Raw genomic sequence first — 19,858 nt, forward strand, 5'->3', positions numbered from 1 at the left:
AACTCTCACGCCAAGAAATGACGTGGGACAGCGCGGGGACACCTGCACCCTGCTGGGATGGGGACAGCCCCGCCGAGGGAACACCGCCGGTGATGTGCCCCCTCTCCCCCGTCCCTCCGACTGCTGCCGAGGCCGCTGCACGGCGCGCTCACAGCGGCCATGTTGAGGGCGGGGAGCGCGGAGGGCGCGGAGGCGGCGCCGGGGCCGCAGCGGGCGCGGCGCCTCCAGCTCCCAGCGCCCGCTGCCACCGCCGCTCCTGTCGCTCCCAGCGCCCGCTCCCGCCGCTCCGAGCCGCCCGCAGCCGCCGCCGGCCGGGCCGCGCTCCATGGCGACCCCCAGCCCCTGCATCGTGGTGAGTGCGGGGGCTGCCGCTCGCGGGACGGGGGATGCTGGGCGCCGGGGCCGCTGTCCCCCGCCTGCCGCCCGGAATACGGTGATCTGTGAGGGAACGCGAGGGGTGGCGTGGCGTATCGTGTGGCGTGGCGTGGCGTGTCGTGTCGTGTCGCATCGCGTCCTTCGGCGCGGGGAGCCGCCGCCCCGCGGAGTCACCTTGAGGGCAGCCCCGGCCTCCCGGCGCCGGGCCCGGGGTGTCCGTCCCTGCCCTCCCTGCCCCCGGCCGGGCGCGTCCCTTCCCGGAGCGGCAGCGGGTCCCTCGGGGTGGGATGCGAGGGGATCCGGAGCCCGAGGGCGGCGGGCAAAGCCGGCGTTGGCGCCTCCGGAGCGAAGGTGGAAGAACTTCCCCCAGCGCGGCACAACTTCCTATTCCTGTTGCTGTTCCCGGCGTGCGGGAGGCTCTGGCCGGGAGAGCCCCACGTGTGTCAGCTGGGTCTGGTTCTGCAGGAGCAGCATCCTTGATATTTCTGTGTAATTGCCGCATCTGCTAAGGCTCTTATTGCTCATTTTTATTTATCGTTTTAAAGCAAGTGCCAGTGCTGATGAAGTGCGTGCGGTGTCTGATGGCCGAGAGCTGTGACGGCCGCGAGGTTGCGACAGTAAATCCCTGCAGTCCATAAAAAACCTATAAAACCTGTAAGGAAGGGTCCATTCCCTGCCAGATGCAGAACGGAAGGTTTAGTAGACACTCTGGATATAACGATGGGTCTGACCAACGAAAAACCCCATGAGTTTTGGGAAGGACCTGCCTTATTTCTTAAAATGTGTTAAAAAGAAGTCCCTGTGGACTGCAGGGACCATGAGGTCGAGCTCTGTGTGTGTAGCTCACACAGGGTCAGTTTTGGATGGGAGGGTGAAATAATAATGAAATTCCCCAGATTAAATACTCATTAAAGATTAATCAACAAAACCCCTGTGTAAACAGTTGTCAGACCACTGGCCAGGTAAGTGTTTCCACAGGCACTAAAATAGGATTTGAGTCCTGCAAGGGTTCTAGTAGCCAAAGTGGATACTTAAAATGCCTGCCCTGCTGAACTGTCAGCACTAACCTTCTGTCTTCCCTCTGAAATTCTTTTTCACATGATAATGTTCAGCTACATAACCAGAGAGGGAAGTAATTGAAAACCAGATAATTTTCAAGCTGCAGCAGGGTTAGGGTTCAAGGAAGGCTCTGTTTGATGTAACAGTGTGCCCTGAACCTCAGCAGTGTTCAGTATCATTATGTATGTTTGCTAATCCCTTGTCCTAATTAATATATGCTTGCCAGTGTTGCAGGCTGTTTTGTACAGGGAGTTTGCCCATGTGGAACAGGTTGCTGAAAGCTTTAATTTCAGATTCTGAATAATCTTGAACCTCTCCATTTTGGAAATGGTGGTTGGAGCAGAGTTGCTTCCCAGCAGCATAACCTGTCATGCTCACGTAGCTCTCTTGCCTTGTCCTGCAAACTGGCTCGTGTGTTTTGTTGTGATCGAGTGTTGTGGAGATTTGGAAGGTGTCCATGTCAGAACCTCTGCTTGCTTAATTGCAGATGCAGGTTTTGCATTACACTAGGAAAATCAAAGCTTGATTATTAAAAGCTTAAGAAAGGTTATTAAAAGCTTATTAAAAGGTTAAAAAGCTTGATTATTTTTGTAATGGAATATAGAGTTTCACTGAGGTGTAGTAACTTCAATTTCCTGCTCTCCGTTGGAGGAGAATGTTGTAGGACTTTCTTTCACACGCTGCATTGCATAACAACTCATGATATTTCAAGTAACTCTTGTGAACTCTTAGATTACACTTTACTCTGTGTTCAGTGTGACTGATGTTTTTAGAGAGGGGGAAAGTGAGGTGGTTCTGATGAGCACTGTAGGTTTGATAGTTTTTACAGAATAAAGCAAAGGACTTGAAGTTTCTCAGCACAGACTTTCTATAAAGCTTCATAGAAATCTCACTTTATTTCCTTTTCAGATTGGCGATGATGAACAAGGTTATGACCTGGATTTGTTCTGCATACCTAAACATTATGCGGATGATTTGGAAAAGGTCTATATTCCTCATGGGCTCATCATGGACAGGTTTGTTTGACTTCAGACAGTACACTGATTGCAAGAAAGTGGAATAGACATCTTCCAGTGATAATTTTGCTGCTTGGAGACTGTCTAAATAGATTACATTTAATTAGAGACTCGAATGCACAATTAATCTCTTTTTTTTGCTTCTGAGAGTTTGTACATTTGCAGTCATGCTATTCTTTGAAAATTGGTCATAATTCTCAAGCAAAATTTTGTAGTATATAGCAACTTAGGACTTTCTTTCCAGTGTTTCTTTTATGTTTTACCTTCTTAAAATCTAACTAGAAGATGTTTTGTTGTGTCAGTTCAGTCTGAAAATATAGGCTCTTGAATTTCCATAAGATATTAATAAAAGTAAACTATTAATCACGTCATTTTAGACTCTCTCATGTTGATGTGGTAGATAAATAACATCCAACTTTCTCCTGCCTTCCAAGAAAGGCAGTATTCTCTGCAAATATCAATCTGTCACTTCTGTGGTTGCTAAAATCTGTGATGTGATGTGCTGTGCAAGTTTTATCGTGTATGATCAGAAATGTGTTCATAAGCCTACAAGACATTTTTGTTTTACTTTGTGGTTGAAAGTTGCTAATTTTCTTTGTGAGAATGAACAACAAATTCAGTGAATTTAAGCCTTTTATGAGTGGTGCTGGATGGGTCTTCCAGCGGAATCTTGTGACTAGGAATGCATTTAGATTTTGCATGGTTCTGTTCGACTAGATACAATGAAAATCCCTATTAACATTTTTTCTTTTTAAATATTAAAACTTTGCACTGGAAGTCCATATAGAGGAAAAAATTGGACAAAGTACACGTCATTAAGGAATTGATGTAACGTTTATAATGGTTGGCTTTCTGTGAGAAACCTGCTGTCAGCTGGCACCCAATAAATGCAGACCATGCTTTCTAAAATAAATGGCAAAATAAATTTAGAAACAATTATTGCAGAAAAACAGTGCAGCGTTCTCTTGCTCTGCCTTGCTGGTATTGTATTCTGCTTTCAGGACAAAATTCTGGCATTCTGATTTGCCAAATTAACATAAACTCTTCAGTTTATAATTTGAGAGTTTTCTTGCTCATCAGCTGGTGAGAGCTACTGCCTTTGGGGTTGTGTTAGCTTACATTGCCCTTTGAATGGAAGCTGAACCTGTCTTTGGAAGGAGAAAAGACACTTTCATGTCTCTTATCTGACAGGGAAACAATTTCAGGGTGTTAAGGTTTGCTTTGGCTGCCTGTGACGTAGGAAAACAAGCGCATTTGGCAGCGCTGCTGTAGGATTAACCTTGAAAAGCAAAACTTTGTTGACCAATGAGGTGTAAAAGTGACCGAAGTGGTGGGCAAATGTGTCCAAACAAAATGTGTTTCCAAGTTTGCTCTGTGTGTTTGCTGCTGCTAGGAGTATCAAACGCTGCTGCTGTGATGGACAAGTGAAATGTTATGATAGCTCACTCTTCCTTGGTTTTGTTTAGGACGGAGAGACTGGCACGAGAAATTATGAAGGGCATGGGAGGACACCACATTGTGGCACTCTGTGTACTCAAGGGTGGCTATAAATTTTTTGCTGATTTATTAGACTACATCAAAGCCCTGAACAGAAACAGTGACAAATCAATCCCCATGACAGTCGACTTCATTAGGTTGAAGAGTTATTGTGTAAGTATCTATGCAGTACTGTGCAATTTTTAGCTAAGTTCACTACAAATTATTAACAGAGGTGGTTTAATATTGTTACTGCCCTAATATGCTAATATTAAACAAATAATTAAGGGAATTAAGAGTCACAAGCCAATTTACTCTTTCTCTACCTTATTATATGTGTTTCCTTTTAGACCTTGAGATCTCCTCACCCCAGTAGAATCATTAGCTGAGGAGAGAGACCCTTTACATGTCCTTTACTTGTTCAACAATTTCCTCTCTGCCCTCTACCCCATCTCTAAAGCTGTGGCTCTAGACTGGTACAGAGAATTCTTCTGCAACTATCATTACAAAAATTTAATTCTGAGAGTTTTTATATGGCCCAGACATCATTTTTGGACAGGATGACTTGAAAGCTGCAGAAATGGTTCCCTATCTCATTTTTGTTTTAATGAACCAAACAATGAACAAAATTAGTTTTATTTGGCCCTGAGGAAACACTAGATACATAAACCTAGATTTGTGATGAATAGCCTCTGAATATGGCATTACATTTTCAAGACAAGGCATAGGCTGCCTTGGGTTTAGATTTTTAGGGAAAGAATTTCTTTTGATTCTGAACACAAGTATTCAACTTTGTAGGGAAACAGAACATGCTGTAACACGAGGTAACTTTTAGGTTTTACAGAAGGAAGCAAAGGGTTATGTTGTGCAGGTCAGGGGAAGAAGCAGGTGTTTGTTAGCACAGTATGATTTCCAGCTTACTGACAGCCAAGTCTCATGTTTTTGGGATTTCATAAATTTATTATTTTTTCCCTAAGACCGTCTATAAGATGGAAATAATGACTTTCTCTGTTTTGGCTAGAGTATTTGAATACATTGTTTCACAATGTTATGCTGTTTGTTCTTTATCAGCAGCTTTGCATTTAAGTCAGGGTTGCTTGTCACAGTTGTGGACCACTCCCTATTCCAGCAGAAAAATACAGATAACTGAATTGAAAACATCACTCTCATCCTTTGTTTCATTAAACTGTGAAACCCAAGATGGAATTATTTACAGACTTAGTCTGGACTGTTGCAGAACTTGATAAATCCATGATTCCTATCAAGCTGTCCATTAAAGTGTCATGACAAAGCCAAGAACTGCATGACAAAGCCAAGAACTGCTTTGGTCCAGTCCTTCTGCAGGACAAGCAGCCCTGACTGCCCGAGGCACACACACACAGCTGCCTGCCCAGGGGTTACCTGGAGACCACGCTCAGGTTTGCAGAGCACAAGGCACTAATTAAGTTATGTGCTTTAATGAGAGTGCAGGCTGAGCAGAAGGGCTCCTGCCAGCCTTTGGTTGTATCTCACAAGGCACTTTTTGCTTGTGCACTGTGTTAAAATCAGTGAGGGAGCGCAGTCTTGAGCCTCTTTTCTGCTGTGCCTCCCAAAAGGGAGGCTCCTCCTCAAGTCCACTTCACTCCAAAGACCCCACATGCCCATATATTCTGCCTATAAAAGCTGCAGAAAACTGAATGTCTCTATTAGAGAATAGTAGGTTAAATAATAGGAAATTATGACTTCCACCTGTTTTTTCTTGGAGTGGAAATTGTGTCTCTTTTGCTTTCTCCACTAAGGAACACTTCCAATAACTTACTTACCTTGTTTAAAGAATCAGTACAAAGACTACACCCTTCATGCTCTATACTTTCTAACTCAGAAATAAATACTGGAGAAATAGATTGAAACACCTGAAAAAAGTCTCTGCTAAAAAGCAAGGCTGACTTTTAACTGGTGTCCTAGGTGTGTTTTGGTTCATTTCTTTACTACAGTTGTTTTTGTTTATTCCCCCTCAGAACTACAGTGCCTTGATATTAATAGGGGAGTGAGCAGCAAAGTAAGTTTTATGGAGATTACAATTCTCCATAAATTCTGTTTTTATAGAAACAAGTGAATGAGGAGAAAAGCAGAGAAATGTAGACAGAAAGCTGTTGAAGCCAGACGTTTTCCTTGAGATGTTGGCTTGAGGGTTTTTGATTTTGTCAGCCAGTTCTATAAAAGAATGTTTTCTTGTTCTGGATGAGTGAGGAGCTGCTTTTATGTGATGCCTCCACTACACTATTCATGAGCATTTCTTTTCTGTAGACTCTCTTAGGTGGTTATTAATATCCAAATTTAGGTCCTTTAGACTACATAATTCGATAGACTGGATAAGATTATCCTATTGTGGACATGTATGTAACAGCTTGACTGGGTCTTCCATCAGAAATAGTGTCAGAGTGCTCAATCTGCTCTGTAGTTTTGATCTGTGCTTTGCTACATGAAGGGATCTGTGATCAGTGGTGTGAAAATCGTCACAAACTGGAATGGACAGTTGAAAGTGGAGCTTTCAGCTCTCTTGTTACTGTCTCTGGATGTGATTACTGGATCATGCTGCCTGCCTTTACAGACTGAATAAAAGATGCTAAAAATATCCTGGTCGCATAAATGAAGCAGATGAACTTTTGTAATGGTTCTGTAATTGATGTAATTGAAGTTCTATTCTTGTTTCAAACTGATCATTTAATATTTACAAGCATATGGGTTTGTGGGTTTTTTTTTTTGTGTTGGAATGCAAAATTCATACTGTACTGCACCCAAAATAATTGTCTAAGAATACTGACATGATCAAGCTGTGATTAAACTTTACTTGTAACTCCAGTTTTTCAAGTCCTTACAGATGAATTTTAAGGATCTGGCAAGCTGTTAAGAATATTAAGATAGGGTTTGTGATCAGATCCGACTCTCAGTATTCTTGACAAACAGTTTATTCTGTTTGTATTACAAGAAGAATGGCTTTTCATCAGTCTCCTGCATTTAAGCATGGAAATGAGCAAGTGTTGCTTGTATAGTCATGAAGGGCAGCCAAAAGACAGTGGATGTATTGCACTGTCACTGGTGAAAATAGGGATTTTCAGTGGAGTATGTGGTAAACTCTGGTTAGGCTGGTCACAGCAGAATTCTGAAAGGTCTCTGCTAACCAAACTTTACAGCAGATACTGTAAGGAACTTAAAATGCCACTTTAAAAGGTGATCTTGGTGTCACTCGATTCAGAGTTACAGTCTTGTAAAACATTATTGTTTTCCAGCAGTGACAACAGGGAGGCAGTGAAAACAGATCTAAACAGTAAAACTCTTATGTGTTAAACCATCAAGCATTGAAGTCTTACCAGTACTGAACTCAGAAATAAGGCTCCTGAAGACAATTAAAACATTGCTTAATGATTAAACCAAGTTCTTGCCAGTGGAGATCTGGTTATAACCAATGTCAGAAATCTTTAACTGTTTTTTCACCCTTTCATTGCTTAGGAACTTAGCACCTGCATATGACATCTAATATGAACTCTGAGACACTGTCAAGGTTTAAAGTCAGTTGAGTGAGATTAATAAACTGCAAAGATTTGAGGCACTCCTAGCAGCTGTTTTTAACTTTCCTGCATAACATTTAACTTACGTTTTTATCACAGTTTAGATTTACTGAAGCAAAATGCAGTGTAGTATTGGTGTACTTGTGTTGCTGTTCAATTGTATAAAAACTAATTTGATTTGCTACCAATACTGGCCATAAACTAAGCATAAGCTTTTCTGGCTATTTTTGTAGCTTATTGTTCTAAATAGCAATCAGTGCCTTGTTTGCTGGCTATTCTTGTTATGATTGCCTATTCTTATTCAGAGTAAGACTTTCTAAAGCAATGAAGTTTAAAATGTAAATTACCAGCTATATATCATCCTGTAGCTTGGAAACCAGAAGTGATTTTTGTCCTGTTTCTATATCTGTACAGAATGCATAGTAAGTCCTTGCTTTTTAGATACATATGTGTATATAATGGTCACAGATTACGTGTTGATGCAAATCTCTTGTCAAACAGTCTTTTATCTGAAATACTATCTTTGAAGTTGAACACTTTTAATTTCTTTGTTCATAGGGATGCTATTGTTGCTGTGCTTCTGAAAGCTTTAACATTTACTAGTTGTGTACTTCACAGTTTTGACATTTACTGCAAGAAGAAAATCAGTTTAATTCTTGTCATGCAAATGTTCACCCTCCTCTTTCTTAGAATGATCAGTCAACTGGAGATATCAAAGTCATTGGGGGAGATGACCTCTCAACCTTGACTGGAAAGGTACAGCTGTGTGTGTGTCTGTGTTTGTTCCACTGAAGAAGTGCTGGGAATTCATACTATCGAGATGTGTAAGGTGCAGCCCATGTCAGGAGCACAGATCCTCATGATAGGCAGTGACAAGAGGAGGAAATAGGAGAATGTAAATTAGGAATCTGCTTTTCTCCAGTGATTTTATGGAAATCATTGAGCCAGATGTCAGGGGTTAAAGCACCACTGCTCCTGCTCTGTCAGGACACATCACTTTCCCCTTCTCACACACAGGTGATTTTTAAGAGGTGTGTCAATGTAAAGGATGTAGATATGACAGAATTGTACGTCTCTGCAGTAGGACACCCTTCTCTAGAAGAATAGGAATTGTATAGACTCTGTTTTGATCTCTTTTACATATGTCTAGAATTTTCAAAGTCTGAATAATTCAAAGACTGTACTTAACATGAGCTGTTGAGAAGGATCTCAGCTAATTGTTATTAGAGCATCAGAATCGTTAAACTACAAAGCAGTTGCTGTTACACATGTAAACATCCATAAATGGAGATGCAAATATTTAAGTGCACTGAAAATGAGTTATGAAGATTAATAAGAAATTGTATGTTGTCTAGATACTAATGGATTTGTTTTTCTTTTTCTTCCTACCAGAATGTTTTGATCGTAGAAGTAAGTACTGTGTTTCACTTGGAAGCTCTAATGTGTGACAGGTAAAAGAGTTCTAATAGAAGCTGTTCCTAAGCCAGAAAACCTACAGTTTCTGATTTCAAGCCTGAATTTTGCAAGTGGTCTCTGAATTTGAGTTAAGCTGTGTTTTGAATTCTCAAATTGCAATCAATTGCTATATTTAACCAGGAAAACATCCATCTAAAATGGTTTGTATATTCTTTCAGTTTTCTGAGATTTTGTCAATTCTAAAATGTCTAATTTTTTCCCTTTTTTTTTTTTTTTTTTGAAAAAGTAGCCTGAAAAAAAAGTGATACTAAGCGTGCTATTGTTCTGGGTTCATCCCTGCAAGTTAGGAAACTAAACTGCAGAGGTAGAAATTCCTGGTGTGAGTATCCTAAAATATGTGAAAAACAGATCTAAGTCCAGTGTCCCTGTGTGAAGTTTATTTAGAGGATAGTGACACAGAGAATGCTAATTCTTAATTGGCATTTTGCAATTGCTGAATTCCCATTTCTCTGTCTGTCATGGTTCTCTGGGTGATACCAGGTTCAGTACAGCTCAGTTTGATTGCCTGGTAGGTGCTGTTGCTTAGTTCTTGCTTTCATCCCTCTGTCTTAATGAACACCATTGCTAATGTGCAGCCAATGTCACTTTCCTTGAGTACAATTGGCAATTTCAGGATGGGGAAGCAGCAGCAGTAGACAGGAAAAGCAGATGTGCAATCTAATAATGTCTTACGGCCCCAAATATGGAAATGGCATGTTTGTAAGCAAAGAAACAACTATGGCAACTGATGCATCAGCCAAAGGAAAGGATGTTTCCTCCCATAAAATGTGTTTCTATGTATTATTTTCCTAATTTGAGAGGGTTATATTATTCCACAGGAAGCACATGCAGTTCCAAAACTCCTACCAGAATAGTATGTACACAGCAGTCATTGTGTGATCAGTGGTGTCCTTTGAAGTGTATTTTGCTTGAGATAGACAGATGTGTTTAATTATGTATCTGCTCCATTTCAGATGAATGTAATCCCCAGATTAGGTTCGTTTCTTATTTATTTAGTGAATCATCTGTCCATTGACTCGTCTTACACAGTCAGATATGAACACTTGCTGATCACCATTTTAACTGTCAAATGATAAATTGCACATGTATTGTAAATTTAATGTCTTGAGTGCTAGGCTTTACTGCATCCATTTAATGTCCAAAAAGTTCTGTACAAAATTGAAATTCATCTCCAATAAACAGCTCATCACACAACAGAAAATCAGTAATAGGTTTTGTTTTTCTCCTAGAGCATGTTGATTTACCAGCTTTGATTCTTATCTATATACCTGTACATCTTCAACTTCTCTGGAGTTTAATGATTAAAAGCATTGAGTGTTAATGGTAATTCTGACAGGTGCTCTGTTGAGTTTGTTGTTTGATTTTTGTTTTAATTAGGAGTCATGGCAAAATCAGCTGAAACCAGGATATTGCTGCTTCTTTGCTGTCTGCCTCCTTCACTTCAAATAGATTTGATTTTAGACCAGGGCAAGGACTATCCCTCTTAAAGATGGTGTGATTGTTTAGTCCAAATGAGGAGGCCATTTCTGATGCTTCAGTTTCAAGCCATATATTCTCTTTTTATTTTCTGTTTATATGTGCAGTGAATGGGAACTGCACTCAGACTTCCCTGTGCAATTTCTTCAGGTATTTCTTGGCTCTGTAAAGTAGATTGTACTCCTTTTCCTTTAACTGCAGTAGTGGGTTGTTCTGCCTGTTTTCCCTTGCTTTTCTTCATGTAGAATACTCTGTAACTGAGCTCAACAGCAAGACTAACATTACTCTTATCATACTCAAATTAAACATTATCTTATTGCTGCAAGGAGCACAAGCCATAAAATACCCAACAGGAGCCAAGCAGGTCATTGCAGTAACTGCTTGTTCAGCAACTGCTTCCAAAGCCATGGTTATCCACAACAATTAAGCACTCTTGTTAATGTGTGTGATCACTTTACCCAGCACTGGGTTTTGTGCCACCTGGATTTGGTTGTGAGCATTTTTACAGGCTTTAGTTCACCATTTTTATGCTGCTGTGGATGAGCAATTTTGGTGGTAGAAACTTGAAAGTGCTACTCTGACATGGTTAATATTCTGTCTTACATGAGTGTTTTTATTTTCAGGATATAATTGATACTGGTAAAACAATGAAAACATTGCTGTCTCTCCTTAAACAGTACAATCCAAAGATGGTGAAAGTAGCCAGGTAAATGTTTGATGATTATTTGTGCTGGTTTTCACCTTAAGAAGGTTAAAAAAAAACCAAACCAACAAGTAAAAACAAACATAGAACACATTTCCATGGAAGAGACACAGGAGGGAACATTTCTGCAGGAGTCATATGTGGTGTGATCTGTTGGAGTCACTACTTGTTTAAACTCCTAAAGCACTTTTGCATACTGTAAGCACATATATATGTTAAGGAAATTGGAAATACTGTTCTTTCCAGTCTTACTGCTGGAAGAGTTCCTGTACTTCAGAAGGGAATAACTTGTGCATGCCTGGAGCACCTCTTGCCTATCATATTATGGTAAGGTTTGTGGGCTTTTACCACTGAAGCCCTAGTTTAGAAGTATCTATAAGAATTGAAATATTTTGGTCTTAAAATAAATACCCTCTCAAGTTAATAGAGGTATTTTCAGCACAAATTTGGTTCTTAAATGTAGACTTTAATTAAAAGGGGGGATAAGAATAATTAGTAGTTGTCACTTAGCTGTATGTAGTGTCTCTCCAAAGATATTTGTTTCTGCTGCCACTGTCTGCAACTTCACTATACTGCAGTGGTGTATCTGTGCAATGGAGATATTTTTTTTATTTTTCCTTCTTTAATTGTGGAATTTAATTAGTTTGCACACTACAATGAGTGAGTGTGTAATGTGCATAGTACAGCTGAGCTTTAGAGGTCATTCTCTGAGAGTCACCCAGCCATATGCTCTTCCAGGCTTTTCTTAGTTACACCTTTAATCAATTTGTTTCAAAACATTTCATAATTAAATAACTTGAAACCAACAAGAAATATTGAGGATGATATTGTATTATTAACAAATATCAACATTCCTCCTACTTCTTTTTAAATTGCATCTGTTGCGTTGCTACACTGTGCTTGTGTATTTTTTAATAAAAGCATAATGATTGCTGGGGATTAGAGATAAAGCAGAGCTGGGTGTAATATCTAATCACTTGTGTTGCCATAACAATGTCAAAGCAGTTGTTAGACTTACCAGAACAGCTCTTCTTGCTGGTAATGTGGAGGTGACCTGCTGAAGGTGAGGCCATTGTGGATTTCTCCCTGGCCAGTTTTTAAATATGTGTCACTGAAAAGTGTTGTAACACTACAGTGTAAAAATATAATTAATATAATACAGTATAGTATAATATATAATGTAATGTAATATACTGTAATGTAATATATATAATATAATATAATATAATATAATATATATATAATATAATATAATATAATATAATTACCAATTTCCTGTATTTTAAACCTGTTGCAGTAATTTGGATCTGCCCAGGGAAAGACCTGACTAGGGAAACATAATCATTCTAGATGGTCTTACATTCTTAGTTGCTTGTCTTCTCTCTCTTATGTATCTTTTCTTCATTGTTAATTTTTTGGTTGTTGATTAGGTTGGGGTTTTTGAGTTTTTTTGTTTGGTTTGTTTTTGGGATTTTTTTTTAGGTTTCTATTTATTTTCCTTCAGACAATTAAGTAGTTGTAGTAGGGAGATGTGAATTAATGCCAGCACTATTTTGGGGTTTCTTTGATCAAATTCTACACCAATTCTCAAAAATTAAGTCTTCCAATTAGAAGTTTCAGAAACTAAAATCAAAAGTGGCAAATGAAGCCACGTCTTCAGGAGTGGTCCAGGAGGGAAGGGGGTCTGTGCTTAGTGTACAGACTTATGCTGGTCCTGTTTGCATTCAGCCATCAACCACCTTTTCTGTTCCTCAGACAGACAAATCCCAGGCCTATGGGATTGTCTTGTAAGAGGTAGAAGTGCTCTGCTGAACAGTGAGCAAATCAAACTAAGTTAGCAGGGCATTTCTCTCTGCCACAGTACCCCCAGCTCTGTATCTCCTTGCTTTTTACCCTTCTGACCATTAATGCTGATTATCAGAATCAATTACATTTTCTTTATGGGGGTAATTAGTACTTCCAGAGAAAAGCAGTTAAGGACAAGTTGTGCAACTGCAATTGAGGTCACATTCAAGCAGCTAAACCTTTCCTTCATAAAACTTAGGCTTTGGTTGGGCTTTTTTTCTTGGGCTACATCCCAGACTGTTGCCTCTTTACCTACAAGGTAAATTGCACCTGAAGTTCTAATATACATAAAGTCTCACTAAGTGACTTTTCACAGTGAAAATCCATCCAGAGCAGTGTCTCCCAGCCTTTTCCTTGCAGACCTGCTAGTCAGCCTTTAGGCTGTGAACCATTCATGATTCTAGGAAGTTTTGATTTTGTCATTATGATCTTTTGTACCTGCCAGTAAAGTAATGGTTTTCCATGTTTCAGTTGTACATTAATTTTATTTGACAGTTTGTTGGTGAAAAGAACTCCTCGAAGTGTGGGATACCGGCCGGACTGTAAGTGACTTTTGACATTATTAAAAGTATGTTTGCATATTGTGTACCTTTTGCTCAAAGTCCAAGGATGTTCCAAACAGGTTTTCACCAATTATTCTTGATAAAGTTTGCTCTTATTTAGATAATTTAAATATTTGAAATATATTTTGAGACAGTTAATCAGGATTTGTAACATTTGCAACTTTTTATTATATTGAAAATCAAACTTTGATATTTTGGTCTAGGTTACACCTTTGTCATGTACAAATTCTCTCAACTTGCATGTAGTCAAATGCTTCAGTCAGTGGAATCTGCTGGATTCACCTTTGACACTTTTGGGAGTGATTTGTGTACCCTGGCCTAGCTACCTCCTGCCATTTGACTGTCCCCAAGAATGTGGGAGGACCACATGGGGTAGCAGGTCTGATAAAGGTTTACAGTGTTAAAATGTCTAAATTGGCACTGGTTTTGTCTGGGCATCTGAATTACTCCCTTCTTGTTCTCTCATGTCTGTCCCAAGACTATTAGTGAAGGAACAGCATTCACAGCAGGCAGTGGTGGGAGTGACAGCTCCTCCTGCCTTGGGCAGAGCTGTGTGCTTTAACCATGTTCCAGAGGCTAAATTCCTGTTCCATTCATTATGGAAGTGAAGAGAATTGAGCAGCAGAATCACATCCTCTTCCTCCTCCTTTCCAAGGTTGTACAGTGCTCTGTAAGTGAAGCTTTTCCATACCTCGAGGCTTCATTGAGGTGTTCCCCTCATTCAAGGACAACCCTCATTCCTGGGATCTCATTACAGGCTTAGCTGGGCTAATGGTGCTTTTGGAGCATCTTGCAGCAGATGACTTGTTTTGCCATCTGTCCCCAGAGACAACCTGCCAGAGCAGGACATGTGAGCTCTGAAGGAGACAACAAGGCAGCAATGGCTGGGCCTCCATTTTATCCCTGTTTTGTGAGGCCCAGTAAATGCTAATCATCACCTTAGTTTTTCCAAAAGTGCCCACAGCCTTTTATTTTAATTGCACAGTTTATCTCCCCGTTTTTCTCATTGTAGCCAGGGAGAGAAAAGACACAGCTTTCCTGCTCAGGAGTCTTTCATTTTAGCACGAGGGGGGAAAGCCCTTTGGAAATTTTATATTTTAGATAATTTAATTTTTTTTTGGTCATTTTATAGTGTATGTAGACAGGGTGGACTAGTCCTGCCTGACAAAGTGTCCTGCTAGAGCTGTTCAGACAATCTGGAATGGCTGATGTCCTCTTTTTAGGCAGACTTTTTGGGAGATAAAAATCACAACCGAACACAAAAAACACCTACAAATCGAAGCCAAAAGCAAACCCAAAGCAGCCAACCCACACCTATTTCTGAAATCTGCAAATGACCCTTCCTGCAGCCCTGTCTGGAGTGCAGGTCCAGTGGTGTGGGTGGGACTTGTGCTCATGAGTCCACTGCTGCTGCACTGGCATGTCAGGCATCTAGGAAGTGCCAGGAAGGATTGGCACTTCTGCACGTATTTGCAAAGTCAGAGGACATTTTCAAGGAATTTTACATTCTTGTAAAAATATCCTGTCAGGTAATTTAAGAGCTTCCATTCATTTCTTGCAGACAAGCACCAGGCAGCTGTGTGGGAACCAATAAATACATCTATTTAATTTCCTTTAGTTGATAAATCAGCGACATAAGTGAAAATTGTAAAATAGCTGAAATATTAATCTGAGGGTACTAGAGTGGAAGAAATAAAATGAGTTACAATCTATATCTATAAAATTCCATATTGTCTCTGTAAAAAGATCTAGTGAACTCTAGGAAGTTCTTTTTCTAACACTCTGGTGACTTATGGTCTTTTTCAGTTGTTGGATTTGAAGTGCCAGACAAATTTGTTGTGGGATACGCCCTAGATTACAATGAATACTTCAGAGATTTGAACGTAAGTAATTTTTCCCGTATGTTTTTCTCCATTTAAAACTGGGTAGGAGGAAGGAAGGGAAATCTCCTTACATCATTCTCCCTGCTCTGTAAGTCATGCCTCATGTTCCAGTGATGAGAACAAGCCTGAGAGCAGCAGGGCAGCAGGGAGCTCTGATAAAAAAAAAAAGATTATTTTGCTGCATGCAGAGTGGAGGCTGCACAACTGTCAGCTTTGAAATAATGTGAAGTTTGTGTGAAGTTTCTTGTCACACCAGGTGTCTGCAACAGATAAGTGCATTTGCTTAGTTACGTCAGAGTAAAAGAAGAGAGACCTGGGAAGAAGTTAAGAAGAGCTCACATTTTATTATTTTTATCATTAACTCTTCATCTGGGTCTCACCAGACCCAGCTGACAGTGGGTGGGACAATTAGGAGAGGAGAAAAAAAGCAATGTGGAGATTTTTGGACCAAAAAAAGGCCTATTTTTTTCTGCATAAACTGTGTCAGAAGATTCTTCCTCCTGAAGTGTGTACAACACACTTGTGTTGCTTTCAGAACCTTGTTATTGATGTCAAACCTTGGTCTCTGAGGTCACTTTCCTAACAGGAGCTTTTTATTTTATTTTGTTTCAGCATATCTGTGTGATCAGTGAGACGGGGAAGCAGAAGTACAAAGCATGAAAGCAGAGTTCAAGTGACAACAGAGCTTTGAAATGTTTTGTTTACTGAGTCCTATCTTTCACAGGCTTCAGCTCTGGTACACCAGCTACACTTGTAGAATGCCCCAGCCCCATTGCCATATGCTTATTGTAATTTATTGCATGTACAATATAAGAGCTCGTCTTGTTCATTTATATTTTAGAAATGTAAACACTTAGTGCAGTTCTGCACTCCTTATTTTGATTTGCACTATGACTCTACCGACTGTCGCTGCTGCCCCTGGTTGGGTTGTGCTGTTTGTGAGCTCCAGAGTCTTAACTCTTGCAGTGGTAAATTGCTTAAACCTCATCAACCCAGAACTGAAATAGTTCAAGTACTGTAAATGTAAAGCATTTTATGATAGGGAAGTCTATTAGTAATATTTTTTAAATCTGTAATTTAAGTTTTATATTTTAATGCACAGATGTGATTGTGATTAATGGATAGTTGCACCTTTGGGTGGTAATAAAGCATGAGGAGCAGCCAGTTACAGTATCTGTAATCTCCAAGGGGCTCATCCAAATCTCCTGGAGTTGCCTTATTGCTGTAAAGGAAGTCTGGGTGAAAAGTGTGGTTTTTCTCTTTTCTTTTTTTTTACAGATGGAATGACAAAACAGAATGTTTAAAATCTAGTTTTAGTTGAGCTGCCTATTTCTGTTAGATTTTTTTTTTCTTTAAAAATATCCATCAGTTTGTTGAATTGCCTTTTAAATTTAAACTGTTTTAATATATTTGTGGGGAAAAAAAAGAATTATTGTAATGTTTACTTTATAAGATCTACAAAGCAAAGTACTTTAAATAAAGGCTGTCTCTTTAAAATAAGCCCCACACATCTATCCCATTCATTCTGTATATTAAAGTGCTCTTGAAATTTTGTTCTCAATAATATTTTTCATAAGTGCTTGTGACAGTGAAGGCAGACTCTCCATTTGTTACCTGTGTAGAGCTTTTGGTTAATGTAATCCTGTCTAAGAAAGAGATTATAAAAGTGCTGTGGGAAGATACTGAAACAATTCCATATTCTCCAACCAAACCAGATTCCAGAGACAACAGTTGAAGTTTTTTGTTCTGTCTTGGCAAAAATGAAGAGTGGAGGTTCTATGTCCATTAAACATACCCATGTGGGGAAAAAAGCACAAAAAACCACAACCATTTTGTAGGTAATCATTTTGGTTTGTTTCATGAGCACTTCTGTGCGTGTGGAGTCCAGTTCTGACCACGGCAGCCCAGCTCACACCTGTGTTTGCGCTGTGCTTTTTGCTTCTTGTACTTCTGCATGTGGATTCTCCCACCACATCCTCAGATTTAATGCTGCTCAGTGCCTAATACACAATGGAGTTTTTGAAATACTCTGTTTTGAAAGATTTTTCTCTGTGTCTGTACTTTTCCAAGAACTGCACACAACTGCCCATCCATGGCCTGCTCAGTTACAGCTGACCTAATAGTAATGATGTTAATAGCAGACCTAAAATATGAATTCACACAATGTAATTCACATCAAATGACCACATTTCTGGGAGATCTATTTGTAAATCAGAATTCTCTTTAACAAATATTAGAACGCTGATCAAAATTATACTGTAGGTTATTCTTTCAAAGAGCTTTTGTTCCAATGCACTACAAAGTCTGATTGTATTTCTGGATTTGTCCTAAATCACCTTTGTGTATCTGCCTGTTCAAGAATCCGTGACTTGTTGCAAAAATATGCAGTGCATCTCCAAGGAGAGGAAATACTCAGTCTCCTGAAAGGTTTTCCAGTCATGGTTAAGACAATTACTCACACGATGTGATTTGGGAAAGAGAGGAGGGGTTGAGTTAGTCATAACAAGGGGTTTATCTTTCAAACTGTAGCTGGAGCGGGGAATTCCTGGTCTGTTGGGAGCAGGGGTTGGAATTACATGGACTGTGTGGTCACAGGAGAGGTTTGGGAAGATGCTGTTGAGCCACACTGGCCCCAGGAGTGATGCTGCAGCAGCACAGGTCTGCCTTCTGCCACACCACCTGTGTCGGATGGAAAAGGTCTATACTTAAAATCTCACTGAATATTCCCACATTTCAGGTGCTGTGGAACAGACACAGAGGATTTTTCACTTCACATAGGTGCTTGTCAGATCAAGTTCATCACTACAGAGAGATTCCAAAGCTTTTGTTGGTCTGAAAATTGTTTAGATGCCCTTGCTGGAATAGTTCTAGCTACTGCAGCCTTTCACAGCAGCTGTGTGTGCACAACAGGAAGATAAATCCTCACTTGAAAAACGTTGAAACTGCAATTGTTACTTTTTGTTTGGTAATTTTGGTTGAAAGACTGGGGGTTTAGTCACATGTTTGCAAGTTAAACACCAGCTTTATACGACCCAGACATATATTGTTAAAGCATTATGAAAGCACAGAGGAGTATCTTGTATTTGAACATTTATGTGCCATTTGAAATTCATTATAGTTCCACATTTTATGAATCACAAATGTATGCTGGAAAAATAATTTCGAATATTTATAGGCTTTGCTACACTGTCTCTCCCTGTGACATCTGGCATTTCTGTACATTTTGGTAGCTGAGACAGAAATGTGATGAAAAGTCTCTGTGAACTGAGCTGGCACTTCGCTTGGGGCTTTTTTTTTTGGCAATCCTGGTTTTGAAAATTGAGTTAAATAAGGATCTTTGAGCTGCCTTGTAATTGTATATCCTGACTGATTAAGTGGTGGTGTTTCATTGTCTATTATGCTGCATCAGTCCTGTCAAACACACACTAATCCAGCAGTGAGGAGCTGACAGTGCTTACAGGGAGCTGGTTACGAGTCATTAAAGGACTGTCTGCCCTGCCCAACTGCCTTTAATACCTGTGCAGGTTGCACCTTGCAAGATCAAATCTCTACTCTTGGCAAGCACCTTTATAAGCTGAGACATCAATGTGGTCTGGCTTTTCCTTTCTTCTTTTTTTTTTTTTTTTTTTTTTTTTTTTTTAATTGTTACAGTATTTAATTACCCAAGCAGATGTAGTTTGTTGAATATTCTGATGGGGAAAACACTTCCCAGCACTGTAAAGGTGCCAGTACCCAGTAAGCTCATGATACTGCAGGTGAAGAGGGTAGGGCTAGAAAAGCACAAAGATTCAGCAAAATCTAAGAACTGGCTGTGAGGATTTTCATCCCTAGAGAAGCTGAGAGAGGGATCACGCTGGTAACTGCCAGATGATGAAAGGCTGGTGCAGGGTGTGTGTTGGGGACACATCTGAGTGGCTGCAAATGCCCTTCTGTGTGTGGGCTCTGCTCCAGGAAACACCAAGTGATGATTTGAAACTTTATCTTGGAAGGTGGAAATCCTTGTGGAACCAGGTAGGAGAAACAGGCCAATGATGGTGAATAAATCAAGGTGCAGGAAGAGGCTGGTGTTTATCTAACAATCATTATTAGTGGCATCTTTATTTTGTCCCCACTCTAAGCAGAAAGGGAACCAACCTTCGTGTGTCTCCTGCATATCTCCAGGTGAACTGTAGCAAATCACAGCTCCTGTAAGATCCAGCTTTGGGCATTAGGGGTGCGTGAGGGGATTCCCAGACAGTCTGTGCCCTCTCACAGGTTGGGATTCCCCACCCCAGCCCTTCACAACCAGGAAAGTATCCCAGTAGATACTGTCTGTCTGTATAAATAATGAATCAGCTATTTGCAGCTCCAGCCCCAGCTGTCTTAGAGTGGCTTCTTGGTGCCCGATTTACAACCCTGAAATCTCAGCAGCACCAGCGGGATGGTTTTTTGAAGAGAC

At 40.1% G+C, this 19,858-nt stretch overlaps 1 protein-coding gene across 1 annotated transcript; it reads left to right on the forward strand.

Moving 5' to 3' along the window:
* Positions 1-209: 209 nt before the first annotated feature.
* On the forward strand, positions 210-16,920 carry HPRT1 (hypoxanthine phosphoribosyltransferase 1). The gene is made up of 9 exons (XM_053956187.1): positions 210-352; positions 2,344-2,450; positions 3,917-4,100; positions 8,165-8,230; positions 8,867-8,884; positions 11,050-11,132; positions 13,470-13,516; positions 15,344-15,420; positions 16,033-16,920. The coding sequence occupies exons 1-9, from the start codon at positions 326-328 to the stop codon at positions 16,078-16,080; spliced, it is 657 nt and encodes a 218-aa protein (XP_053812162.1). The 5' UTR covers positions 210-325; the 3' UTR covers positions 16,081-16,920.
* The last annotated feature ends 2,938 nt before the right edge of the window (positions 16,921-19,858 follow it).

Source organism: Vidua chalybeata, chromosome 14 (genome assembly GCF_026979565.1).
Source record: "Vidua chalybeata isolate OUT-0048 chromosome 14, bVidCha1 merged haplotype, whole genome shotgun sequence".
NCBI lineage: Eukaryota > Metazoa > Chordata > Aves > Passeriformes > Viduidae > Vidua > Vidua chalybeata.